Below are 27971 nucleotides of genomic sequence, written 5' to 3'. Positions count from 1 at the left end.
AATGAATAGTATATGAATATCAAATTTTATATAAAATCGGTATATCGCGATATTCATTAATTTAATGATTATTTGAAACTTTGTATTCATTTTGATTATTCGCGCCTAAAGCAGCCATATTGAATCAAAAAGCATGCGCAACTGTCGTCTTCGTCAGCGCGTGAAATTTGGGGGTGGGGAGAATTCTTTCCCAAAAGCGTGCATTGCCTGTCATCCGGATTATAATTCGTTGGTAAAGTACAATTTGTATTAACTAATTTATATTATTGATTAGTTAGATTAAATTTTTTCTTTTTTAAATGACGATAAAACAATTTTGACAAGTGATATGTTTTGCAATTATATTGTTGCAATTATTATGTGTGCAAAACAATTAAAAAATATAATTTAAAGCTAAATGTATATTTATTTAAATATACGAGTTAAAAAAGTTTAAAAGAAAATAATATTATCCGGGGGTGGGTTTTCGCGTGAGTAGGGTGCGCATTTCCAAATAAGGTGTTCTGAAACGACCGATTCGTTTGTGTTAAATGGCGCTACTAGGACGTGGACGCCTAATGAATTACAATGTGGTGAATTAGAATAATGGCGGGAGTATTCAAATGTTCAACCTTCTAGCGTAGATACATTTTACATTGTTTACCTATGTATAGTATAGAAAAGAAGAAGATGAAAAAGAAGTAAGGAAGGACGCATAAATAATATATTTTTATACCGTTCTCTTAGATTCTAATGAAAATTATTCCTCTTATTCAGTGAATCATACCGGTGACGCATCACCTGCCATACCCGTATGACTGTTACCGTATCAAGTAACTGTTTTTATCATGAAGTTACAGTGATATCGTAAAGATCAAAGACTACTTGAGAGTAATAAAATAGTAGTACGTATATAAACTCTTTTTTTGTATTCATTAAAGTGAAGCATAATGGAAGATTTGTGTATTTCTTTACATATGAATGCGTACTCGCATTCACAAATACATTTCCATCTTATGAAAAAAGTACTGAATTGTGCTATTTGAATATTGTAAATTACTTAAATATTCTATGTTAGCTTCCTTCAATCTCACTCAATTTACAATCACGATAAGATCGTGCATTAATTCTCTATTTATTTAACTATAATATATTGTTGTAACATTAACATATGTACATATATATATATTTATATATATATATATATTATATATGTATATATGTACGTGACTGTAGCGTTTCTCATTATGAATCATGTTCTTATAAAAGCAACAGAGAGAGTTTATTTCTGTAGTCGCCAATTTCGGTTAGAATGAAATCTATTTTCTGATGCATCAAGCTCAGGATGCAGAGAAAGATAGAAAGAGAAAGAGTAAGAGAAAAGTTTCCTCTTATATTTGTAATAATTGGCAACCCTGGTATACACTTCATTTGCACATATTAACTCGTAGAAAGAGAGACCGGGATACAAAATCACGGTTTGGAAATATTCTTATTTCAGTCGCGCTCGTTTCGACGTCAAGGGTGGGGAATCTATTTATAAATTGGGGGATGTTCCATGCGTCGCCCACGCCCGCAGTGCCCACGTAACAATAATTTATTAAAATAATCATAATAGCCGGTGTATCAAGATATTGGTGTTTCCTTCTAGGTTAATATTTGTTGGTTTAATTTTTGTTTGCGTTGAAAGTAGGTGCAGATATGTCTTTTCGTGTTGTACGTAGCAGCAAGTTCCGCCACGTGTACGGAACGTCTTTAAAACGGGAACAATGCTATGACAATATTAGAGTTTCCAAATCCTCATGGGATTCTACATTTTGCGCCGTAAATCCGAAATTTCTGGCTATCATCGTTGAGTCCGCGGGCGGTGGTGCTTTCATAGTTTTACCCCATAATAAGGTAAATTTCTAAACTTCTTTCATTTCTTATTTATACAATATATCTTTACTGAGTACATTGTAGTAATTTTACTTTAATACTTAGAAGAATTTGTTTCTTAATTTATATGCATAGATTATTATCATAAATACCTTAGTTACAGTAATCTCTAAAACTGATCATTGAATTATTTTTCTAGGTAGGAAGAATATCAGCAGACTATCCCTTAGTGGGTGGACACAAAGGTCCTGTATTAGATATCGCATGGTGCCCTCATAATGATAATGTCATAGCTTCTGGATCTGAAGATTGCGTTGTTAAAATATGGCAAATACCGGATGGAGGTATTTCCAGGACATTGACAGAGTCTGTAGTAGACTTACAATTGCATCAACGAAGGGTCGGTCTTGTGCTATGGCATCCTACAGCGTTAAACGTATTACTCACTGCTGGATCAGACAATCTTGTTTTAATTTGGAATGTTGGAACCGGTGAATGTTTAGTAAGAATAGACTCTCATCCTGATGTTATTTATTCTGCCTGTTGGAACTGGGATGGATCCCGATTGGTAACTACATGTAAGGACAAAAGGATTCGTATCTTAGATCCAAGAACAGGAAAAGTTTTAGAAGATGCTATTGCCCATGAAGGAAGCAAAGCAACACGTGCAATATTTTTAAGGTATGCAAATACATTATACTTTTTATTCTCTTATTGTTTATTTTAATGATTAAAAATGATCTCTCTTACTTGTAAGTAACATTATTTTTATTTATCTTGTTTGAAAATGTTTTTAATTTAATATAATTATAATCACAGACAGGAGAGTATTAATTTCATAAGTTTATTCTTATGATTAGCTTTTTATCACTATAATAGGTTTTATTTTATATTTGATAATAATATTGAAATAAATCAGTTTGAATTTTAATGAACATTAATAAGACTCTTGCAAGATATTTTTGTAATATTTAAAAAAAAAAAAAAAAAAAAAAAGGCAGATTTATGATATTTGATATATATGATTAAAACATTTACATTGAAATAAATAATAAACATATATACATATTATAACTATAGTCAAAATTTAAGCATGCACACCTATAGTAATTAGAACTGTACTTTATATATAAAGGCATGTCTTCCATTTCTGGTAATTTATAAATATTAAAAAGTATAAAATATAGCTGCCTTAAATTGTTTTAATACAGCATTATAATGCTTCAATGTATCTACAAATGAAAAACTTTATGTGCCTGTAAGATGCTTTTTATATTACAAGAATGACAGTAGTTAGTCTTAAATGCGCCTATGTAACAATAATACACTATATGCTTTGCAAATATCTATTATTTAATCACAACATTGGTGCATATTGCACATGAAAATTTGCATACAAGGTGATGGTGCACAAATGCACACTTAGAGTGGTGAACATTTTTATAATTATGGGAACACAATAATAAAAATATATATTTAATATATTAAATAATAAATTATATGAAACATTTATTTCAGTGAATGCTCTTCACGCATAGAATAGAAATGCACAGTATCTTTAATTGCTGGAAAATTTATTTGTATAGTATTATTTATTTTTATAGATTTAATAAAATAGGACAGTGTCACGATGAGCAAGTGAATTTAACATACATACATATATATATATATATAAGTATTTCTTTTGTATCAATTGTAATATGTGAATTATCAAGTTTTCTTAAAAGAATATGTATACAAAATATTATATACAATAGCAAAACATATATATATTTGTGAACGATAGGATAATTTATATGTATTATTATGAGTATCATTTTATACATATAAATTAATGGTTTATACAGGGTACTACATACTCTAATTTTTTTTTTTTTTAACGTAGCCAAGTAATATTTTTTTTTCTATCGATCATCGAACTATATACATCCGCCTTTTTACATTATAATTAATATCATATTAATTGCTCTTCTATTTAGGATTCAACTATTTGAACTATAAATTAATTGAAGAAGAAAAGAGAAAATATTGAATTATAAATTGAATACTTTTCTTTCTTTTGTTAGTAAAAAAGGGATATATATTTTAATTGCTTCAAACAATCAGCCTAATTTAGTCAAATTGCTTGCTACATTGGTTTATTGTGATCCTTTTTATGTATTTCTGGATTATTTCTTTGGTTATGAGAAAAAAAATCTGCAACAGCTTTCTAAATGAGGCATTTGTCTGCACAATAGAATTATTTCCATTGCTTTTTATCACTTGGTCTTTCCAATTTGTGTAGTGCAAGATTCACATAATTTTAATGGAAAACTTCAAGGTTGAAATTTCATCATGAGGAGGACACCACCTTAATAAATGCAAATATCAAGACGTCTGCTCTATAATGTCCAGTTAAATATTACAGTAAGTATTGTACATTAACTTATTCATCCGAAGTATCATGCTGAAAATGTAAAGTATCATTGTCTCAGTCTAGAATATATATATATATGATTCTCTATATTAAAATATATTTAACTATTACATTTTATTTATATTTTTGGAAATAAGAAGAATCATTTGCTGCTCACAAATTTGAAAGGGAAGTATTGTTAGATCTATATTGCATATACATATATCACAGAAACATTTTTTGCATTCTTAGAAGATAGATGATTGACAAAAATTCATTTACAGTTAATGTTGTCAAAGGGTTATTTTTCATTTTCATTTAACTATATAATAAAATGTCCTATTTTTTTAAATCTAATACTACAGCAACATGGTACAGTTTGTGAAGACTACTAATGCTGGTTACTGAAATATTCAATTAATAAATGTACTGTTGAAGTTTTACTTTATCTTTATTATTTAAATGTATAGAAGCAATATAATCGCATTTTTAACAAGTTAAGTTTGTACGTGGCTACAGACTGAGTAAAACAATAATTCCTCCGATGAAAGCACTTATGAACAGTTGCAAAGTCTCTGTTTATGTTGTAACAAGGTGGATGTTAATAAGTACTGATGATTAATATAGGTACAGAAGATATAATGTGTATTGCCTCCGATATAATACAATAAAAATAAAACTAAAACAAATATACAGTATGTACCTTAATCAGGCACGCGGCCAACTTGATTATCTATCTTCCATGTACATTACACATTATACACAAATAAAACATGGATTATCCTTTATGTCACATCTTTTACAGTAGGGATTTCGGTTTTATGTATAATATCTCATATTTTACATATCTACTGGGGAAGATTTCTATTTTTAAAAACGAATATAAATTAATTTTCCTTTGTTAAAATATCCTACTCAAATTATTAATACGTTTATTGTAATATTGTTTGTCAATTGTTTCAATTTTTATTGTTAAAAAAACAAAAAAAAGAAAAAAAGAAGGAAAATTAATTTACTTTTTCTCATGGAGTCATATCTCCGTGTATATATATATGCATATATAAATATGTACACACATTTTCATGGAATTTTGCACCAAAAATCATGTTACTATTTAAAGAAGATATGTCGATTATATCTTCAATAATTATGTGACTTATATTTACACATATTGTATAAAGGAGTGAGAGAAAATGCTAAGTTCACCACTCAAACCTACCAAATTAAAACAAAATTGGAGTAGTTTTATTATCTATTAATATATTAATGGCATATCAATTTAATTATCTAATAGTGCTTGTAACATTACTAATCCAGTGCCAATAATTGAATAAGTTAACATTTTCTATTAATATTTAATAATATTTATTCTGTTTCAGGGGAGGTTTGGTTTTCACAACTGGGTTCAGTAAAATGTCTGAAAGGCAGTATTCGTTACGAGCCCCAGATATGTTAGGTGAACCTATAGTTATGGTAGAATTAGATACCAGCAACGGAGTTATGTTTCCTTTGTATGATCCTGATACAAATTTGGTATATCTCTGTGGCAAGGGTGATTCTGTTATTCGATACTTTGAGATTACACCCGAACCTCCGTTTGTTCATTATATCAATACTTTTCAAACTCCTGACCCTCAACGAGGCATAGGAATGATGCCAAAACGAGGTTGTGATGTTAATAGCTGTGAAATCAGCAGATTTTATCGACTAAATAATTCAGGCTTTTGTCAAGTCATTTCGATGACTGTTCCTAGAAAAGGTAAATGTTGTTACAAATTATTATTATTATATGTATTATGTTGTTAGAAATTATAACTTTGCTATATATATGCGTGTATTATTGTTTTCATTTATTCTTTTATATATTATATTGTCTTATAGTCTGAGCTTTTTCAAGAAGACTTGTATCCTGATACTCCTGGGGATACAGCTGCAATAACTGCAGAAGAATGGGAGAGCGGTGCTGATGCTGATCCCATACTGATATCTCTTAGAGATGGTTATCAACCATCGTCATCTAAAAATGAACTTAAAGTACATAAGAAAACAAATATATTAGATAAAGGAGCCAAAGTTGGATCCAATACTGCACAAAATACTGCACAAGTTTCACCTGGCATTCTTGTAAGTTTTATATTTTCTTTTTTTATGAAACAACAATTCATATACACATGTTATATTTCATATTCTAAAAATAGTATTTTTTTTTTTACTTTTTGTAGGAAGAAATGTTAAAAGAATTCACAGAGGAAATTAGAAAGTTAAAAGCTGTTATTGTAAAACACGAAGGAAGGATACGAGTATTGGAATCAGCTGTGGCTCTTCAAATGAAGGAAGAAGAGAGAAATGAAAAAACATCTTCTCCAGCTGACAGAGAGTTGTTAGCTTCTGACGAAGTGTAATTTCAAAGTCATATTTTTAGCTGACAAAAAAAAAGCAATAATAATAATAATAATAATAATAATACAAAAGAAATTAATCGTGTAACAAAGTAATTATATATTTTGATATAACAATTTGTGTAAATAGTAGGTTTCAACGATGTTGTGAGGCGTGTTTTGATTCTTGCAAAGATCTTTGCTATTTATTGTACATCATTCATCATACATCTACATTTGTATTATCTTTACATCTCTTTATTGTGTTAAAAAGTTAACTAATATGGTGTTAGCTGTTATTAGTATTAAGAACATCCCATGATTATATATACTATAGTATTTCACTATGTATATGAAACTTTATAACAATAATTGTTGAAAAGAAAAAAAGAGTGCCTAATTTGTACAGATATTTTGCTGTAAAATAACAAAAGTAAAATATTCTATTTAAATACTTTGCTACCCACCAATTCCTGTATCTTGATAAAGATAAAAATTCATTTAAATCAAAGAAAGAAAATAATAAATATATAAGCAAGAACGATATCGTAAATAAAAAGAAAATCTCTTTTAAAAACAATTTCATATATGTATATATGTAATACAAATTTAAACTGAATTTTTATCCGTAAAAGATATATGATTGGTTGATATCTATTATAAGTCATTCTTTTTTTCTAATATATCTGCAAAGCGTCACTTTGATAGGTTATAAAAAACCATAGTGGGGGGTCTCATTTAATTCTGATAACATCCGTGAGATATCGCTTTAATCGAGATAGTAGGGTTCTCAGTTGGCTCCCGGGCCGGTTCGTTTGTACCGTTCTTGTAGTTGTCGCGAAACAGTTCACACAGATCGCTGGACGATGCGAACTGTCGCGATTATCGTCGGTGAATATGTCCTTCGTTAAAAAGTTGTAAAGTTCTTATTTATTCTATTGGAGAACGATCGTGGACGAAACATTGAGACGACATATCTCGCGGTGAGTAAATGTCATTCAAACAAACTTCCAAATTATTACATAAAAATGTTCTTTAAACGAGTAAAGAGAAAGAAACAAGAGAGAGAGAGAGATAGAGTATATTAGTATATCTATTTGTAAGAGAAAGAGAGAGAGATTCACAGATGTAGTAGGTGTAACGTGTGATATATTATTGTAGAAGAAGAAAAAAAAAAGAGACAAGAGTCCCGTGGCGCGCCTACTTCATTTCTTGTTCGAATCAATGCGCGCTCGAACCCGGCTTAACCTCTTAAAAAGAAAGATATTTACCTGAAGGCTATAGACCGTTTTTTTTTATTGTTCGAAATTTTGTTTTGTGTCCCTTTTTTTTTATTATTCGATTATGTACGCTTGACTTGGCCTCTTACTGACGTTTCGTAAATGAATTCAATGTAGGACCATACCTAATCATTATCTTACCTACGGCCTGTCTTGACATTCGAAAACATTTGGCACGAAAGTGGCAGCTATTTCGAATACGTCCTTGCGACATCGGCCTCTCTTCTCACAAATGCATATATATATATATATATATATATATATATATACATATATATATACATATATACATATATACATATATATTGTAAATTTTTAGAGTGTATTGTCCGCGCAAGTCCTCATCACTAAAGGGTAAAATATGACCTCTTGAGATTGTGTAGGGTGGTAGATAGAATAATTCAAGTAGGGAGTTTTAAAATGTACGTTCAAATATTTCATGTATTATTGTATCCTGGTACTTGTCCTCAGGTGCAATCTTTCTGTTAAAGAACGACGAATTATAATTTTTCAATGTCATTTACGCCTATCGTTGGTATGCGTAGTTTTCGTTCGTCTCAACATCGAGAGATAGGGCTTACGTAATTACACGTGCTCGAGGGGGCATTATCAAGGTCTTGTTTTCTAGAGACCATTCTAGTCATAATCATATTCAAGGATACTTGGTACCCTATTTAATATTTTTCATCATTTATCGAAGAAAATCTTACGTCTTTTAATTAATGAAAATTTGTTCATTTTCTTTGAACATTTTCTTTTAAACAAATACACCTTTTATTTGCATTCTTGTAAAATATATGTATATATCATTTAAGATGGCGGGCGTTAGTGTGTTACGTCTTTGATCAAATTATTATATCTTAGTAGCACAAAATATTGAAAAATATTGAATATATGTGTATTTAATATTAAAAAAACATTAAATCTTTTTTTATTATTAAATACACATGTATTCAATATTTTTCAATATTTTGTGCTACTAGGGTAGTTTAAATTCTAAGAATTCCCGCGTAATTTAAAATATCGATATATTTCTCTTCGTAATTCTTTTGTTTCTTTTTGAAAAGAAAATCCAGACTAAATTATTAATTCATTTGATTAATTATTATTCTATTACCATGTATTTGAGATCAAGTCAGCAAGTTTACGCATTTTATCTTAGCTTTCACTGAATATTAAGAAAAGCTAAGATAATGTATGACGTAACTCACACGACACACATACATATATATACACATATACTCATAAATATATGTATATACATATGTCTGCCACGAAAACGAATAAGAGTTTCTATAATGCAACAGGTACTGGTAGCAACTAGTTTATACTCAACGCGATTCTCGTGATACATTCGTTTGGCATTACAATACTTCGAGTATAAAACTTGTGCCAAATTTTGATTGTATGTTAGCATAATAATGTATCATATCCGTTGTCCCCCTCCCCCTCCCCGCCCCCAACATCTTATTTTCGAAATCAAATAAAAGGTTTTTATAGGAGTCTGATCTTCTTACCTGCTACATATCAATTTGATTATCTTTGAACAAGTTCATATAAAAAAAATGTGAACTATTAATGAATAATTTATGAATTATTTTCAAATATATATTATGTATAATTAATTAATATATTTATGTGATACACATGTGTATATAATTGAAATATTACAGAGGACATTGTCTTTTATTTGTCACTTCCTCGTCTATATACTAATTGGAATCGTTACAAGAATTTTGCACGTGGAAGATAGTTTCACGCATATAGATATAGATTTAAAGATAAACAAGAGGAAAGAAATTATTTAGATAAGCATGAAAGATGTCCGATTTCAAACTGAAAGTAATCGTAATAATCGAAAGTTTCATAATTAAGTGATTTGATATATCTTGAAATTAAAAGAAAAAAAAGAGAGAAGGGATTGAAAAAAAGTAAAGTTCGTATTAACAATAATAAAACAATGAAATAAGTATCATTTAATTTATGAATTCGACAAAAAAAAGAACTTTTCAAACAATCCAATGGAAGATGATGAATGAATTCGAAATTTTTAAATAATTTAAACAAAAAATAATAATTACATTGTTTCAAGATTCTTCTTATGTTATAATTTTCTTTGTAAATTGTAATACTACAAGAACTAAGAGAATATTTTTTTTATAAAAGAAAACATTCATTAATTAATCTATTTCATACGTCCATCTTATATTACTACTACTCTAGTCGTACAATCATTTGTTTGAATTATTTAAAAAAAAAGAAAAAGAAATAAATGTAAAAATTATAAAAATTAATTCACACACGTGTGTCACGTATGTTGATACACGTAGTACTTATTAGATAAGAATCTTAACGAATAATCTAATATCTTACGATTCACGTAGTTAATGAAGAAAAAAAAATAAATAAAAATGAAAAGAAAGAAAGAAGGAAAGAAAGAAAGAAAGAAAGAAAGAAAGAAAAAAGTGTGTAACATAAAAACTATATATAGAGACGTAAATGATTATATGTATGTAACTAGTGTTAAGTACAATGTGCAAACCGATAAAATACAATATATATATATATATATATATATATATATATATATATATATATATATATGTATATGTATAATATAATTATGCACGTATATATATTATATCTTATACGAAATTGATATGTCACGTGAGATGAAAAATTAGAAAAGGTGATACAACAAAAAGAATTTAAACTTGTCGTCGTCAACTAGTCTTTCGCTCATTGCCAATTTCGATATCCTTCGAGATAATTAATTGGTTAACCTAAAAATAGATGGAGAATTGTATTTTTAATTACTATTAATATAACCATTATAAATAGTTAGATAAATAGATTATAAAGAGATATGTTTTTTGTTTCTTTTTGTTTTTTAGTCTATCAAATACTCAAAAAAAGAAAAGAAAAATACTTCTAACCTCTCACAAAAGTACTTGTAGTTTTTTTTTTTTTTTTTTTTTTTTTTTAATCAATTGAACAATTTTTTTATTTGTCACAGTTAACTGTAAATATATATATATTTTTTTTCTTTCTTCTATCTCTGCTGTCTCTTCGTAACATGAGAAGAGTGGTCTTTTATCGATTCTTTTTATAAGTGGTCTGAGATTCATACTCAGAAATTTCTTCTGCACATATTTGTTGTTGCATTTTTAAGTTAATAATCATTTACACGTACAATAATTCATTTACCATTTTTTTTTTTATTATTTATATTTTTAATTCATTCTCTCTCTCTCTCTCTCTCTCTCTCTCTCTCTTCTTACATTTTTTTCTTCTATCTTTTCGTTTCATTTCATCTTATCATTCAACGATGATAAGTTTTTTTTTATCGATTCTTATCTAATTGTAAGCTGAGATTTCTCACTAAGGAAATTAGTGGATACATATTTTCTGTATGCGTCAATAGTCATCGATAAAATGCGTAATGTTTCTTGTCTCATGCTCACAGAAGAAACAATTTCGTTACGTAATTTTTTTTTTTACTAATGATATAATCTTTACTGAAGATCGTCAACAGCTATCTATAGTGAAGATTAGTTAATCATAAACTTCACACATATTGAACATGTGTCATTTTTAACATACTTCTTTTTTTTTTTTTTTTTTTTTTTTTTTTTTTTTTTTAATTTATACTTTATTTCATTCATCAGTTTTTTCTTCTTCTTTTCATTGACATTGTAAAACAATTAATGCGCAATTTTATGTATAATAATCATTGATGTATATACTCTCATGTTTTAATCTTCACTTGAGTCTCTCTCTCTCTCTTTCTCTCTCTCTCTCTCTCTCTCTCTCTCAATGGAAATTTACATCTAACAAATATATTATCACGTGTTCGTAACATGAACCCTAGTATCATAATTAATAAATGTATCAATTCGAATTTTTTTACATTAATTATATAATTATGAATATATATATTCAGAATATTATTTATAATAACGAGCCTAATATGTAAATTGAAATGCCTGCCCCCTTCCCCCTCCTCCCCCTCTACTGTCTATGGGGATTATCTTTTTCAATCTTATTCCTCACAGAAAAAAGATGAATCTATTTACTATGACTTAAAAAAAAAAAAAAAAGAAAAGAAACATATGTGCTCATAATTATGAAAGTTATCTAACAATAAGTCAGAATTAAAACAAAAAATGAGTTTATTAGTTATTACGCATTACATTATTTGAAACTAAATAAATGCAATGTAATTTGAAAACGATATTGTCAAAAATGAATCGTTAGATGTTACATAGAATTCATATAGTGTGTTCAAATAAAAATCTTGAAATATCTCGAAACAAGAGATATGTACATGACTTAGACCCACAGACCACTTTCATAATTATGGGCACATATATGAATTTTAATGAACTATGATGATTTTGTTCTTTCGAAACACTTTATAATAATGTCTTAAGTCGTAGAATATTTTATCGTATTATAATTTCAAAATGTTTTATATATTCAACACATTTCTTATCATAATTGTTAATTTATGTGGTTATATGGGATAAAATAGAAAGGATTACTTGAATAATTTTGGATATATTTAACATGAGATACTGAACACTTGTTAGATCGTAAAATCGTAGAAGAACAATAACAAAAGAATAGTGCAAAAAAATATGATTATCAATTTTACTTTTAAACAAAAAGAAAATAACTGAATAAGAATAATATCCCATCATCTTAATAAACCTAATTAAACTATTAAATCTTTGGTCTTTAAACATTAACCTATTAGCTGCCACGATCCCCATTTGGGAATTTTGCAATTTTACGTACACCACTCGGTTTTATGTGGACTGTTATGGAAAAATGGCATAATAATAGCTATTTTGTATGTATGGGAAATAATATAAGATATAAGTAATAGTCTCTTATTGGTATTTTTTCGTGCAACCAGTCACAATTCTTATTTAAGTTAAATTATTTCTGTAACCAAAAATAATTTGGCAGTTAATGGGTTAATCTAATTGAACAATACAGTCTCAGATATAATTATAATGTAAATTAAATTAACATTACTTAATAATAATTTTGATTTCAGATTATTCTTGAAGGATTTATTTACCATCGAGGGAAAGAAATAGAAGAGAAAATAAATAAATAAATAAATAAATAAATACAAAATGGCTTCGTTGAAGTTACTGGTAGCAGGTGCTAGCGCAGTAGGAACTGGCGCATTAACATCCTATTTATTCTTATCCGATTCAACGGTGAGTATTTGAAATAAAAGACAATTACTTTGAAAAATGTTTTGCATAAAAATAGAGAGAGAGAGAGAGAGAGAGAAAAAAAATATAAAGATAAAGATAAGTAAAGTATTGATATAAAAACTTGTCTCGATTGTAAGTAGTAATTCAAGGATTTAAAATAATATTTATATTTTGTAATGCGACTTTTAGATAACGATAGTCCGACAGTCAGTCAGTCAGTCAATGATCACGTGGATATAAACCAAAAATTTCACGAGTTCTAAAAGAACATGTGCCAGGCCAGGGTAAATCGTAAGGTCCGGTGCTAAACGACTATTTCTAACACACGAACGAAACAAAAACATTTATCTCAAATAGAAGAATCCCAAAGTAAGATGATCTGAAGAGCTGAGAACACCCTGGTTGAATATTTTCAAATATGAGACTTGTTCATTTATTTATCAGCTCATTATATAAGAACATTTTACTTGTTAATAATCATCGTCGAATCATTTCAAATTGATTGATTCATTTAAAGATCATATAAAAATTATTATTTTTATTTAGATTTTTAATAAAACTTGTACATACACAAAACAACAGCAGCAGACAGGCAAATCTAAATATACATACATGTATACGTCGTAATATTTATTCTTTTTTTCTAAAATATGCATTATAAGCAAAAAAAATAATTTATCATTGTGAAAAATAGGCGTTTTAGAAAATTCATTTTTGATTATAAAAGTTTTAATTAATGTAGGAGAATTTTTAAACTTATTAAAATACTAATTTTTACTAATAGATAATTAATACTTATTTATATTAATATAAATATATTATATTATATATTATAATTATATTATTATATTAATAATAATATAATAAATTATTAATTTATTTATATTTATAATAATAATACTCGTTTAATTAATTAATATAATAATATTATATTTAATAGTATTTATTATTATATTAATTTAATATAATATTAATTTAATATAATAATATAAGTTAATAATATATATAAAATAATATTTAATTCCATAATATAATTATAGAAAGAACATAAATAATATTCAAATAATATTTAAAATTCTATAATGTAATTATGTAAAGAACATAAAATAAGATTTATAATGAATTTATCAATGAAACATAAATTTGTTTTCTATTGTAAGATCTTGAGTGAAAATGTTAGGTCATTTTATCGTTATTACTTCTTTGTTTCAAGGCTATTCATATACATAGCTGGCACGTATGTTCGCTAACCACGATAATAGTCAACGCATAAATTTAGGATACGACGAGATATTTAACTATTCGTTATCTAATTCATACGATTGATTATTCCTTTTTTTTTCTTTCTGTAAATATTATAAAAAATATTTATAAGTATATATATTAATAAAATATATTATAACTGCGAAGGGATGTGGAAGGAACGTGATCAAAGCTTTTTATCGATTAGAAATTAACAAAGTGTGAAGACGTTCGAGCTCTCCCATGTGGCTGATCTTTTTATTTTTATTACCTTTTTTTTTTTATTTTACCAGAAATTAGAAAAGGGATAAAACATTAATATAGATCGATATTTAATGATACCTTGATTTATATCAAAAATCTAAAGTATGTGTCGCATTAAATGTTCAAATGTACAAGTAATTTATATGTTTATTTAGAAAGTTTATTAAAAAATAAGTTCAATATATAATATATTCATATTTTATTAATTTATCATTTTTATAATGTTTATACACAAGGTGGTACATGCTGAAAAGCCAAAACCAGTTAAGAGACCACTGCCAACTAGAGAAAATCAAGTAGCGACATTGAAATCTCAAGATTATGATGTTCTTATCATTGGAGGTGGTGCAACTGGTGCAGGATGTGCTCTTGACGCTTGCACAAGAGGTAACTTTATATCTATATTGATTATAAATACTTTATCTGAGATAAGAAAAATAAATATTATATAAAATAAATATTGTAATCATAAGTAATATTAATATTAATATTGTATATCTATGAAGAATTATTGAATATAAATATTTCATCAAATTTGATATAATAATATTTATTATATATATATAATTATAATTAATAATATTTATTATATATATATATATAATTATAATTAATAATTATAATAATAGTAAATATTATTATAATTATATTATATAAAAAAAAATTGTTATTAATATTTGATACTGATATTTTCTTTTTATGTTTCATCAAGGTTTAAAAACGGCATTGGTAGAAGCGGACGACTTTGCCTCCGGCACTTCCTCCAGGAGTACGAAATTGATTCATGGAGGTGTACGTTATTTGCAAAAAGCTATAATGCAAATAGACATAGAACAATATAAAATGGTTAAAGAAGCTTTACATGAGCGTGCATCAATGTTACATAGTGCACCTCATCTTGCTCATCCTTTACCTATCATGTTACCAGTTTATACGTACGTATTTTATCATTGTAACACGATCATCTTATTAATTATATTTATAAAACGTTTAACAAAAGCTTCCTTTGTTCATTTTGATTCCCTTGTGTTTTCTCGATAGATGGTGGCAAATTCCCTATTATTGGTTTGGTATAAAAATGTACGACATAGTAGCAGGCAGTAAAACTGTTAAGTCGTCGTATTATCTTAGCAAATCGAACGCTCTCGAACTTTTCCCTATGTTGAAGGGTGATAAATTGACTGGAGCTATCGTTTATTACGACGGTAAGATTTTCATATTTAAAACTAACTTTTAATATCTTCATTATTCATTATTTAATATTATATTAAATCTTAGGTCAACAAGACGACGCTAGGATGAACTTAGCGATTGCTTTGACAGCCTCCAGACATGGAGCAACTGTTGTAAATCATGTTAAAGTTGTTAATCTATTAAAAGGTCTCGATAGAGTAAGTAAAAAAGTTTTGAAAGACATTGAGAACAATGAAATCTAAGTTTATTCGTTTAATTGTTATATTCTTTGTTTGTTTTTTGTACAGGATGGTAACAGGGTACTTACAGGAGCTCGTTTGAAGGACGAACTTACAGGAGAAGAATGGGATGTGAAAGCAAGAGCTATAATAAACGCAACAGGACCTTTCACGGATCATATTAGAAAGATGGATGACCAAAATGTGAAAGAGATTTGTGCTCCTTCGTCTGGAGTTCACATTGTTCTTCCAGGTTATTACAGGTATGTTATTGTAAAATAGTCAATTTCTATTCTATAAATCAAGAAGAAAAAAAAAACAAGTTCTTAAGAAATCCTTTAGTCCCGACCAGATGGGTCTCCTAGATCCTGCGACTAGCGACGGTCGTGTTATCTTCTTTTTGCCATGGCAAAAGCAAACAATTGCGGGTACAACTGACCTACCCTGTGAAGTAACGCACAATCCACGTCCGACTGAAGACGAAATTATGTTTATCTTACAAGAAGTTAAGAACTACCTCAATCCTGACGTTGAAGTACGTCGTGGTGATGTATTATCAGCTTGGAGTGGTATCAGGCCATTGGTATCTGATCCAAACAAACCAAATACACAATCGTTAGCTAGAAATCACATAGTACACGTCAGTCCTACGAAACTTATTACAATTGCTGGCGGAAAATGGACAACATATCGTGCTATGGCTCAAGAAACAATTGATGCAGCTATCAAAGGTATTTTTAATAATGAATAATGCGCATTGTACATATTAATCTAATAATACTTTTAATGTATAGCCTGCGATTTAACTCCTGAAAGAGAATGCCAGACTGATGGATTTCTCTTAGAAGGAGCACATGGTTGGACTCCTACGATGTATATTAGATTAGTACAAGATTTTGGTTTGGAATGTGAAACCGCAGAACATCTTTCCAAAAGTTATGGAGATCGTGCATTTGCAGTTGCAAAAATGGCATCACTTACTGGCAAACGTTGGCCTATCATTGGTAAAAAACTTCATCCAGAGTTTCCATATATTGATGCCGAGGTAAAAATGAATTTTTCTTATTATTTACAAATATTATTAATATCGTTAGACATTATAATATGTGTATGGTTTATATTTTAGGTTCGTTATGGAGTACGTGAATATGCTCGTACTGCAATCGATATGATCGCACGACGACTCAGACTTGCCTTTCTTAATGTACAAGCTGCCCAGGAAGCTCTTCCAGGAATTATAGATATCATGGCTGAAGAACTTCATTGGTCAGCCGAAGAGAAAAAGAAACAACAACGTGAGGCTAGCGAATTTCTTTCGAATGAGATGGGACAAATGGTGAATCGTGCATCCAGGGACAAAATACCCATTAATCTTACAAAAGACGAAATCCAATTATATATCAAACGTTTTGGTATTATCGATAAGGACAACAAAGGATACGTGTCGATTAATGACATCAGGAGAGGACTCAAGGTTTGCTTTCAAAAATAATTTGTCTTCTCTTTTCTATCTTTCTTTTTAGTATTATTTGAGTTTCTTCATTTTATACTTTATGCGATTGTTAATATCTAGGTACTTGGTATTAAGTTAAATGAAGATGAGATACACACATTACTCAATGAAATTGATCTCAGCTATAATGGACAAATGGAGTTACAAGATTATTTACAGGTAAACTATTAATTACATTTATAATTTAGATATTTTGTTTACTATTCACAGCTATTTGGTGACAAGGATGTACCAGGTGAAGAACTTCATGAAATACTCCGCGAAATCGACACTAATATGAACGGTCAAGTTGAATTGGATGAGTACCTTCAGGTCTGTGAATATTAATATGCACAGATTGTCAAATTAGTTTTGCTGCTCTCTAAATATATTGTTTGTTATCGTTACTTTGCAAGATATCAAATTATTATTTATTTTTATTGTTTTTCTTTTTTTTTTTTTTTTTTTAATTTACAACATCCACTGTAATGGAATATTTGCCAATTGATAATTGCTGTACAAATATTTATTGATTCCAAATGATATCTTAATAATATGCTTGTTTTCTATCTCATCCACTGATCCGTTTTTTTTTACATAAACGATAGCATATTACTAAAAAATACTCATCTTTCAAACCTGTTGCACTTATGCTGTGATGACGTGCCATTTGCAGCCTGGTAACAATTCTTTGCTAATTATTATTGCAAATTGATATTTCACAATTATAACAGACACTTGTTTGTGCTATTTTTTCTTCTTCTTTTTTTTTTTTGATATATTTATTTTGCAATTGTTTTATGCATGATGATTATATTTAAGTATTTGTTATTACACGTGTCAATGAAATCGAAAAGTATTATTTCAATTTCATTATTTTTTATATTGTTTCGTTCTCTTTTGTTATCGAATTTGTTCATTTATGTATTTATTTTCAATGATTTATTTGGATTATTATTGTAAATGAACTACGTGATAACAAAATTCATAAATTAATTCTACAAAATAACTAATTAATATTGTGTAAACGTACAATGAATTTTGTGTGTAAAAAGTTTTTGATATAAAAATTTGACTTATGATTTTTGTTGTTTTTTTTTTTTAAATACAGATGATGTCAGCCATAAAATCTGGACATGTGGCATATTCTCGTTTTGCACGAATGGCTGAGATGGAACAAGAACAACACGAAAAAGAAATGCTGAAGAAACAAATTAGCGTTGAAAGATCCGGTGGAGGACTGTGAAGAAATTTCTGTCTAACAGAAATTATTATATTTCCTCTATTTCCGTATATAGCATACTAAATAAAAATTGCAATAAACTATTTATTATAGTATGTTACAAAAACTCGAGGCTGCACACTTAAGAAAAACTATTTACAAATACTCTGAACGTCTTTTTTATTATCTGCAGTTTGAACGATTCTCTAGTTCAGAGATTTGAAGATTTGTTATATTGCACTTTTAACAGCAAGAATATATATATATTGCTGTAAATATGTAAAATATAATATGGAATATGTGAAAAGTAAAATGTGAAATGAAAAAAAAAACATCTTTAATGTATATACAAAAAAAAAAGTTGTAAGAATATGCAAAATGCAGTATGGTTAATATATAGAGCTCTGAAAGATTTTATAATATTATTATTGAATAATTATACTGCAGATAATTATAATATCAAATACACATTAATGATCAAAGTATCTTTTAAGAAATTCATCATGTACTTGTTATGAAGCTATTATAAGTCTTGTAAAGGCATAAATACATTAAAAATACGTATCATTAAATCATACATATTATCATAAAAATAAATAATAAAAAAAAAAAACACACAGAAGAAACATTACATAAAAATATATCGCATAGAATAATCAACGATTTCCTCGAGTGTATTTTAGCAGAATTATTATATATTACGTATTAGAATTCAAATGATGAGATTGCTTTTATTTGTAAATTGTTAGACAAAAAAATTTGAAACGTACGATGTATTTATTAAGAAAATTTTATTGTTATATTATGATGGTACACACGAGAAGTAGAAATGAGATTCATGAAAAGTATTTATTAATTTATTTCATCCTACTAATCGTACCATTAAATTAATAAACAGTATAAACAAATAGCACTTTCACATAAATCATTTCTTTCAATCAAAATGATTACATTATTATTATTATTATTTAAAACTATATCGTGAAATAAGATTAATGATTATTTTCACTGTTAAAAAAAAGAATAAAGATAAAAAATACTCTGCATTATTTATTTATTTATTTATTTATATCTATTTATGATGTAGATATATAGATATTTATCATGTACTTATGTTTTAACAAAAAAAATGTTAACTGATCATGACTATAATAAAAATAATATACATATACAAATGATATTATATATATTATATTTTTTTATTATGAAAAGCACATAAAAATAAGTTTCTTTCTTGATGTATATTTCTCTTCTCTCTCTGTGGATATATATATATATATATATATTAGTATAGAGGAAAAGAGAGAGAGAGAGAGAGAGAGAGAGAAAGGCAGACAAAGAGAAAGAGTATGATTATAAAGGATCAATTTATTGATTTTTCTAATTTTAAATATATTTAGATAGACAGAGGGAGAAAAATTTAGGTTAACTAATATACTAAAAATAAAATAAAAATAAAAAAAATATATATATATAAATTCACCTATCGGCACAAACGTGTAGTGTGTTGTTAGTCCAATAGCAGATGATAGTACAATATTCGATGGCACAAGAGAAACTCACTGTACAACAAAAGATGAAGAAGGACTACAAAAGGTATTCAATTGTAATAGAAAACGCGTTAAACTGTGTCCAAGGACTAGAACAGAATTTCCAAGACTAGAAAAAGAAATTCTTTCGTACCTTTGTTCGATCGTAAACTACATGCTGAGCGGAAGGTTGGGTTGGACAAATACGATAGAACAATCCAAAGGGAAAAAAGGGAAAATTGAAAAAAGAAAGAAAAAGAAAGTGAAAGTTAGAGAAAGAAAGAGGGGGGCAAGGCTATGTGTTCTTAGAACAAGCCTCGTGATCCGCTTAGTTGTGGCCTCCAGAATAGGGTAAAGAGGGATGAGAAGAAGGGGAGAGGAGGACTCTTGGGACAAAAAGAGGGGAAGTAAGGCCTGAGTGAAAGTAGGAGGTGGTTTAGCCCCCTCGGTTGGGGTGGGCGTCCGACGGTTAGCGCGTACGCCCCTGCGTAACGAGTTTCGGTCTCGGAGCGACGCTCTCGACCAATCGGAGCCACCGTCCGTCGTCCTCAGCTACGGTGAACGGTGCTGCTTGCGCGCCGCCCCACCATCCAAAGTAGTCCTCTTTCGGTGCTGGATTCGTGGCCTTGTTTCCGTGAACGCGAGGGACGAACGAAACGGCGCGTCCCACGTATTTGATGCGTGCCCCGCGCGCACACGTACACGAACTGTTCTATCGTAACAAGCACACATACTTACGTTAACGCGTCCTCCTGTCCGCGCCTACCAAGCAGTCACGTTGCGAATTGCGCTTGATCCCAAACGATCATCATCCTCCTCCTCCTCGTGTGATATCGTGTTTTGCTATTTCGAACTAATGTTGTTGTGAACGTGAATTCACTTTGCTGAAAACTTTTGTGTATATGCTCGAGTGTTCTCGAACCCCTTTCCCCTCTAACTTCTTCGTCGAAAATCATTTTTCATTTTGGCGGCAATTTCGAACATTAGCATTTTTTTTTATTATTTATTAGAATAAATATTTTAATGTCAAAAATACGTGTAAGATTAGTTTCAGGAAAAAAGGAATGCAACAGTAATGTAGTGATGTGGCGGCGAGTGTTGGTAGTATAGTTGTGTAGTGCTATTAACGGAGTAGTAGTGTTAGGTAGTAGTGGTAGTGCAGTAGTGTAGTAGGACTGGTGTGTGAGAGAGAGAGAGTGAGAACCGAAGAAAGAAGTTAGTATTAAATGTGCAGTCGATGCATGCGGTTGTTGTAAGGAGATATCTTGTAGAAAAAAAAAATATAACAATGCTACCTGCTCGAACTACTTGCAAGGAGCGCATTGAATATAGCGCGTAAGAACACTTTCGAAAGTACTGATCGGTTCGAGAAGGATTATTTAATAAGATTAATAATTATTATACGAAGATGTTTGTTTCACTGTAAAAAAAATTGAAGAGACGCATTTTAAGGTTAGGTTTGTAAAAGAGAAAAAAGGTGGCTCTGGGAAGGAAATTTAGTTTTATACAAAGTGCAATAGAAGGATTGTGAAAGTGGGGGGAGGAGAGGGAAGGGTAGAGCGCGCGTAGAAGCAGAGTGGACGACCAGCAACGGAAGAGGAAGGGGCGGTGGTGGAAGTGGCGGCGGGAACGGGAAGAGGAAGAGGTGGTGGAGGCGGCAGCAGTGCTGTTTCGTAGAGCCAGAGCACGTGTTGGCCGAGAATTAGGTGGAGTCCCATGTGCAAAGTGGGTGGAGGCTGCCGCATCGTGAGGCTGCCTTCCGCGCGTTATATCGCAAGTACGTGAGCCTCAGTAATAGTGTGAGTATAAGGGTGAACGCCTGCGAGCAAGCGAAAGGGCGAGCGCGAGTGGGCGGGTGTGATGACGCGTTCGCGCCTCTGTGTGTTGGTATTATACGCGCGGCCTTACGCCTCTTCGGCGCAGCTACGCCGATACGCGCTCTCTTCCGAGAAGAGACGACCGAACACGAACGAGAGAATGACTGAGTGAGTTGGTAATATTATATATATATACGTGTTGTGTTGGGTGGCTGTGAAAGAGAGAGAGAGAGAGAGAGAAAGAGAAAGTGGGCGAACGGGTGGGACAGTAGGAACAGGGGCGTAGGGAGGCGGTCCTCGATCGGGTTCTCGAGGAGGGCTCTGTGTCCATCTTTGTCTCGGAAGAGAGTAGCCCCTCGCTTCGCGCACGTGTCAATATATCGCATTGCGCGATCGTCCCTGCTGGACCGATAGAGTAACAATAATCCGTCACTGATTTCTCCTCAATCTTTTTACTTCATATTCTTCTTCTTTCACGGTAGATACAAATGTACTTGTCTCATTCGACGTCAACTCTTTCTTTATACGCCTCGCCCGTCGCGATATATATGAAATTCTGATGAAACGAAACAGATCCGGATGGATTTAATACTATCCTACTCGTATCCTCGATACTATTTATTTCCAAAACAATGTTTTCTTTTCTTTCCTCTTATGGAAACAAACCTCCATGGAATTCTGCGTGAAAAATATATCCATTTTCAGGAAGTGTGCAGACAGAAAATAAAGTGGTTTTTCATTATTACAATAACAACTTCTATCGCGGGAGAATGCTGAAAAATGAAATCCTAGCATAAAAACTGTAGACGTCAAATTGATTTTCAAGTTTATACCAATTTACTTGGCTAAAGTAAAAAATAAATATTTTCATGATGAAGCGCAGTGTTGATGGAAGAGCTATCACTCAAGTAAGAAAAATTTTGTTTGCATTATATTTTTAGTGTGCATGATATTGTATTCATGTTATGATTTATAAATTATACAAAAAAAAAGAAACATAAACATTGTTTAATTTAATAGGAAGAGATCGATGACCAAGACCCTTTACAATCGCAAGCTTCTCAACATCAAGATGAAGCCGAGCAGCAACAGTTGGATCAACAACAGCAAACGGCTCAACCACAAATTAGATTTTTAAGTTCCAACATGTTACAACAACTTCAGCAGCAACAACAAGATATTCAGCAGCAAGCGCAACAGCAACAACAGCAACCACAGGTTATTACTCTACAACAACTGCAAAATTTTGTGCCTTTACAAGCCCAACAACCGCAACATGATCAACAAAGGACGCAAACAATTTCTGTACAATCTTTGCCTCAGCAATTTATACAGGTAAGTTATCAATTAAATAATAGTTTTGTTCGATTAGTAGTTTCAATGGAATTTTCTTCTTTATTTATAGGGTGCACAAATACTTGGTACTCAAGCTCAAGCAGCGCTTCAGCAACAGCAACAGCAAGCACAGCAACATCAGGCACAACAACAAACGACACAACCGCAGCAACAGCAACAGCAGCAACTTAGTTATAATGTGATACCACAAATGCAAGCTGTAAATATTGAAGGGGGAGAAACTATATTCCTTCCATGTTCTGCGATGTCGGGTGCTGCAGCTCATCATCAAACACAGCCTACAATGCAATTTGCTACTGCTAATGGACAGCAAGTACAACTGGCCAGTCAACAAGTGCAATTGGCTAATGGCCAAACTATTATAACACCGCAACCTGTCAGTCTTATAAGAGCACCTGGAGTATTTCCTACTTCTATCATTCAAAACATTGCTGGTCAAACAGTTCAATTGCCTACAGGTATGGTTTTATGTATTATATTTATCTATTAGTATTATAATATATCTATGGTATACATGTACATATATTTTACTTTTTTATCAATTGAAAATAATATTTTATTTTTTATCTGGTAGGACAAAGTGTTCAAGTAAGACCATTACAATTTCCTATGCAACATGTTCAGCAAACTGTGCCTGTTCAAGTACCAGTCACTGCCAGTAATGGACAGACTGTCTATCAAACTGTGCATTTTCCTGTTCAAGCTTTATTAAGTGTCTTTAATATGCCAGCTACACAAATGATACCACAAATTACACAAGTAAGTAAATACTCTATAAATATTGTAGTTTTTTAAAAATTGATTTACATTCATGCATACTCATAAATAATCACATATTTCAGCAAATTCCTCAGATGGCTCAGATTATTACACCAAACGGACAGATTCAACAAGTTCAGATTGCAAATTTACCACAACTACAAAGTTTACAAGTAAGGGTAAAATCAGTAAATATATTAATGAATTACATGAAATATTTTTACAACAATAAACACAAAATTTGTGATATTATAGAGTCAACAAGTAACGCAAATGGCTCAACAAGTTGCTCAACAGCAAGCACAGCAGCAAGTGGTACAATCAGTACAGCAGCAACATGCAGTTCAAGCGCAAGTTCAACAGCAACAACAAGCTGCTGTACAAGCGCAAGTACAACAGCAACAACAACAGCAGCAGCAACAACAACAACAGCAACAACAACAACAAGTCGTTCAAGTAATACAGCAACAACAACAGCAACAACAGCAGCAACAACAACAGCAGCAGCAACAACAACAGCAGCAACAACAACAGCAACAACAACAGGTTCAACAAGTATCAGTTCAACAGCAATCATCAGCACCATCTTCTACAGTAGCAACTTGGAGTACAACTGTTACAACTCCAAGTAATGTTCAGGTAATAATAATATTACGTTTTTCTTTTTTATGTAATGACAGATATGAATTTACAATATGATGAATATTAGTAAATACAAATGATGCATAAAATATTAAAAATGAAACTAAAATGTATTTACAGGTACTTGGTATTGGTTCACTTGCAAGGCCTATGCCAGGAAACAGCAGTGTAATTACGACGAAGGATGGCCAGAAAATTGATGTACAGACATTAACTGCTTTAACAAGACCCCCTGAAACAATTGAAGGTGATATAAAATTGACAAATATAGACGCAAGTCAATTGGCTAATCAAATTATACATATTCCAACTGCACAATCTGCGCAAACTACAGTTCAACCAAACACGATAGCAGGTACATTAATTATTCTGTATCTGTTATTGTGTAATTTATGTAATTAACACATTGTCGGCCGCTGTTGTGTATTCGTGACTTTTTTTTGTCAGCAGTTATCCGCTGGTGTTACAAAAATGTGATTTTGTATTAGTATTTTTATAAAAAATACAAAAATGATTTCAAATATAATAAAATATACACATATTAATGTGCGGCCGTCAAAGTGTTTATAATATGTATATAAATTTATATAAAATGATATATTTTCAATGTTTCTCACAGGTGCCCAAGGTCAACAGCTTACTCTAATTCCTGCATCTGCTCTAGCAAATTTAACCGCTCAACAAGGAAATATGATGAGAAGTGTTGGTAGCGGGAGTATAATGCAACTGCAACCAGCTGCTGGAATGAATACTACAAATGGATTTCTTCAGTCGATACCTCTACAAAATATTCCAGGTTTAGGAAATGTACAAGTAATACCAGCAAGTGCGTTACAGCCTGCTACTGTACAAACTTTACCTACTGCTGCTGCAGCACCTATTGTCGCTGCTCCAGCCTTACAATTAGAATCAAGTGATCCATCTAAGTGGCAAATTCTACAAACATTACAACCAAACGGAACGCTTACAACGTCAGCTCCTACATCACATCAGCATCAAATAACAACTGCAACCAATGCTAGCGTAGATACAGATACTAATAAGCAACATCGAAAAAGGGTGGCTTGTACATGTCCTAATTGCGGTGATGGTGATAGGTACGATCTATTATTGTTTTAATTTAATACTGATTTCATGTTCTTTTTATCGTGCACTACTAGAGTCGGTTTTTGTTTTTGTTTTCTTTTATATAACATTGATGACCACAATGGTTTTATGTTTAGAAATAGGGACATGACTCGAAAACGTCAGCACATTTGTCACTATGCTGGTTGTAATAAAGTTTATGGGAAAACAAGTCATCTTCGGGCTCATATAAGATGGCACACTGGGGAACGACCATTTATTTGTAATTGGATATTTTGTGGAAAAAAATTTACAAGATCAGACGAATTACAACGGCATCGTAGGACGCATACTGGAGAGAAACGATTCCAGTGTCCTGAGTGCACGAAAAAGTTCATGCGATCAGATCATCTGACAAAACATATTAAAACGCATACAAAAATTCGTAGTACGGTAAGTAAATTTTGTAATGCGTAGATATCGTTGAAAAGATGCATGAAATCATTCTATTCTAACACTTACAAATAATTTGTTCATGATACACCATCATCTTGTAAAAAGTTTCTAAACAAAAAAAAAAATCAAAAAACATGAATTTTAATTTGTTGATAATTAAATTTAATAGTATTTTTAATTTGTGTTTTAGGAAGCTGCTACTTCCACCCAGGAAGGCTCCTCTGAAAGCCAATCTTCCGCGGAAGAAAAAATTATAATTGGTCTTCATAAAACAGAGCCAGAACAGGGAGTGATTATTTTATCAGAACCAATAGATGAAATGAAAAATGATACGATCAAGCATATTACAAACGAATAACATGTTAATAATGTCTTTTACATTTGAATTTCCTAATGGAGCTTAAAAAAAAGTTACATCAAATGAACTTTCTAGTATTTACATATGTATATATTAAGTTTATAGATATAACTTGTGTATATAAATTAGCTGTCTAAGTTATTGGGTTATCTGGTAAGTTGGTTATTACGAACTTTCTAGATAACTCAATATATTAACAATAATAGCTTGCACAGATTATCGAAGTTATTTTCTCTAAAAAAAGAAGAATTGTAATTGAAAAAAGTTTTTACAGGAATTGTAGTAATTAATAAGTTATATAATCTATTTTTTTATTGGAAAAAAAAAAATGTAAATATGTATATATTGTATATCTATGTAAAAAAAAAAAAAAAAATTTTTGCACAAGAAAATTTTACACCTATAAACGTTTTTTTGATATACGATTATTAGAAATCAGTCTCTTTGACCTTATTGAAAATTATAAATTAAAAGAAATAAGTGACATATTAGAGAAATAAAATTTTTCATGATGAAACTTAAATACAATCTTGTAAAAAGAAATAAATGATGGAGTTAAAATATCTGGTATTGTTATAATGATATGTTAAATAGTTTCAAATATATTGGGTTGTTCGGAAAGTAATTTCGTTTTTTTTTTTTTGTGAAAATGAAAGACAATTTTCTTACAATGAAATCTTTTATTAAATGATATATTGGCCATTCTGGTCCAATACCTTTTGCCATATTTCTGGTAGTAGCATGATACCACGCTCATAAAATCTTTGATCTTTGCTGGCAAAAAACAGATCGAGGTGGTTTTTGACCTCCTCATCTGAAGTGAAAGTTTTACTGTCTAAAAAATTTTGCAGTGACCGAAACAAATAATAATCCGAAGGTGCAAGATCTGGAGAATATGGTGGGTGTGGCATTATATCCCATTCAAGCTGTAAAAGCTTTTGGCGAGTGACCAAACTTGTATGAGGTCTCGCTTGATGGAACACTATATATTTTCTGTTGATTAATTCTGGCCTTTTCTGTTGAAGTGCATCATTCAGTTTGTCCAACTGATGACAGTAGACTTCTGAATTAATTGTTGTGTTATCCGGTAAAAGCTCAAAATAAACGATTCCTTTAAAATCCCACCAAACAGACAGCATCACCTTTTTTTGATGGACATTGGCTTTCGAAATGCTTTTAATCGGTTCATCTTTTTTGCACCATAATCTTTTGC

General features: G+C 30.4%; 3 protein-coding genes and 1 long non-coding RNA gene across 11 annotated transcripts; 3 read left to right on the top strand and 1 right to left on the bottom strand.

Annotated features, from left to right (window-relative positions):
* Positions 1-252: 252 nt before the first annotated feature.
* On the top strand, positions 253-7082 carry coro (protein coronin). The gene is made up of 7 exons (XM_089179880.1): positions 253-884; positions 1481-1565; positions 1673-1878; positions 2057-2538; positions 5632-6009; positions 6133-6376; positions 6475-7082. Exons 2-7 carry the CDS (start codon positions 1538-1540, stop codon positions 6652-6654), a joined length of 1518 nt encoding a protein of 505 aa, XP_089036006.1. The 5' UTR covers positions 253-884; positions 1481-1537; the 3' UTR covers positions 6655-7082.
* A 150-nt stretch (positions 7083-7232) lies between these two features.
* On the top strand, positions 7233-19106 carry Gpo1 (glycerophosphate oxidase 1). 2 transcript variants are annotated; one of them, XM_015321792.2, is made up of 12 exons: positions 7233-7613; positions 12976-13144; positions 14887-15037; positions 15363-15585; positions 15692-15855; positions 15929-16041; positions 16132-16325; positions 16405-16793; positions 16857-17107; positions 17189-17536; positions 17636-17734; positions 18666-19106. In XM_015321792.2, the coding sequence occupies exons 2-12, from the start codon at positions 13058-13060 to the stop codon at positions 18798-18800; spliced, it is 2154 nt and encodes a 717-aa protein (XP_015177278.1). In that variant the 5' UTR covers positions 7233-7613; positions 12976-13057; the 3' UTR covers positions 18801-19106. The 2 variants fall into 2 exon arrangements, with proteins under 2 accessions (XP_015177278.1, XP_015177277.1); XM_015321791.2 differs by lacking the exon at positions 17636-17734 and adding an exon at positions 17786-17887 and having other exon boundaries at positions 7253-7613.
* On the bottom strand, positions 17979-20400 carry LOC107066824 (uncharacterized). Its single transcript, XR_016179036.1, has 2 exons — positions 20260-20400; positions 17979-18231 (listed from the first exon to the last, which is right to left on the bottom strand). It is a non-coding gene; the product is annotated as an uncharacterized LOC107066824 (long non-coding RNA).
* Positions 20401-20708: 308 nt separating this feature from the next.
* On the top strand, positions 20709-27386 carry LOC107066821 (uncharacterized). Of its 7 annotated transcripts, none has more exons than XM_089179878.1 (11): positions 20718-22082; positions 22828-23030; positions 23143-23457; positions 23528-23936; positions 24053-24237; positions 24321-24410; positions 24493-24876; positions 25000-25126; positions 25499-25976; positions 26103-26397; positions 26591-27386. In XM_089179878.1, exons 2-11 carry the CDS (start codon positions 22992-22994, stop codon positions 26756-26758), a joined length of 2490 nt encoding a protein of 829 aa, XP_089036004.1. In that variant the 5' UTR covers positions 20718-22082; positions 22828-22991; the 3' UTR covers positions 26759-27386. The 7 variants fall into 7 exon arrangements, with proteins under 7 accessions (XP_089036005.1, XP_089036004.1, XP_015177272.2 ...); XM_015321786.2 differs by having other exon boundaries at positions 25000-25234; XM_089179877.1 differs by having other exon boundaries at positions 20718-22104; positions 22832-23030; positions 25000-25234.
* Positions 27387-27971: the final 585 nt, after the last annotated feature.

The sequence above is a fragment of the Polistes dominula genome, unplaced genomic scaffold (assembly GCF_049000335.1).
Source record: "Polistes dominula isolate Pdom_NZ unplaced genomic scaffold, Pdom_raw_medaka contig_49, whole genome shotgun sequence".
Classification (NCBI taxonomy): domain Eukaryota; kingdom Metazoa; phylum Arthropoda; class Insecta; order Hymenoptera; family Vespidae; genus Polistes; species Polistes dominula.
This window is presented reverse-complemented; position numbering and strand designations above follow the sequence as displayed.

Excerpts from the sequence above, each read along its gene's own strand:
- coro (XM_089179880.1), top strand. The coding sequence starts at position 1,538 with ATGCGTCGCCCACGCCCGCAGTGCCCAC. Across the intron at positions 1,879-2,056 it reads TAGTTTTACCCCATAATAAG|GTAGGAAGAATATCAGCAGA; the intron begins GTAAATTTCTAA and ends TTATTTTTCTAG. Across the intron at positions 6,377-6,474 it reads AAGTTTCACCTGGCATTCTT|GAAGAAATGTTAAAAGAATT; the intron begins GTAAGTTTTATA and ends TACTTTTTGTAG.
- Gpo1 (XM_015321791.2), top strand. The coding sequence starts at position 13,058 with ATGGCTTCGTTGAAGTTACTGGTAGCAGGTGCTAGCGCAGTAGGAACT. Across the intron at positions 16,326-16,404 it reads GTTCTTCCAGGTTATTACAG|TCCCGACCAGATGGGTCTCC; the intron begins GTATGTTATTGT and ends GAAATCCTTTAG. Across the intron at positions 17,537-17,785 it reads ACATCAGGAGAGGACTCAAG|CTATTTGGTGACAAGGATGT; the intron begins GTTTGCTTTCAA and ends TACTATTCACAG.
- LOC107066821 (XM_015321786.2), top strand. The coding sequence starts at position 22,992 with ATGATGAAGCGCAGTGTTGATGGAAGAGCTATCACTCAA. Across the intron at positions 24,877-24,999 it reads CAACTCCAAGTAATGTTCAG|GTACTTGGTATTGGTTCACT; the intron begins GTAATAATAATA and ends ATGTATTTACAG. Across the intron at positions 25,235-25,498 it reads TCAACCAAACACGATAGCAG|GTGCCCAAGGTCAACAGCTT; the intron begins GTACATTAATTA and ends TGTTTCTCACAG.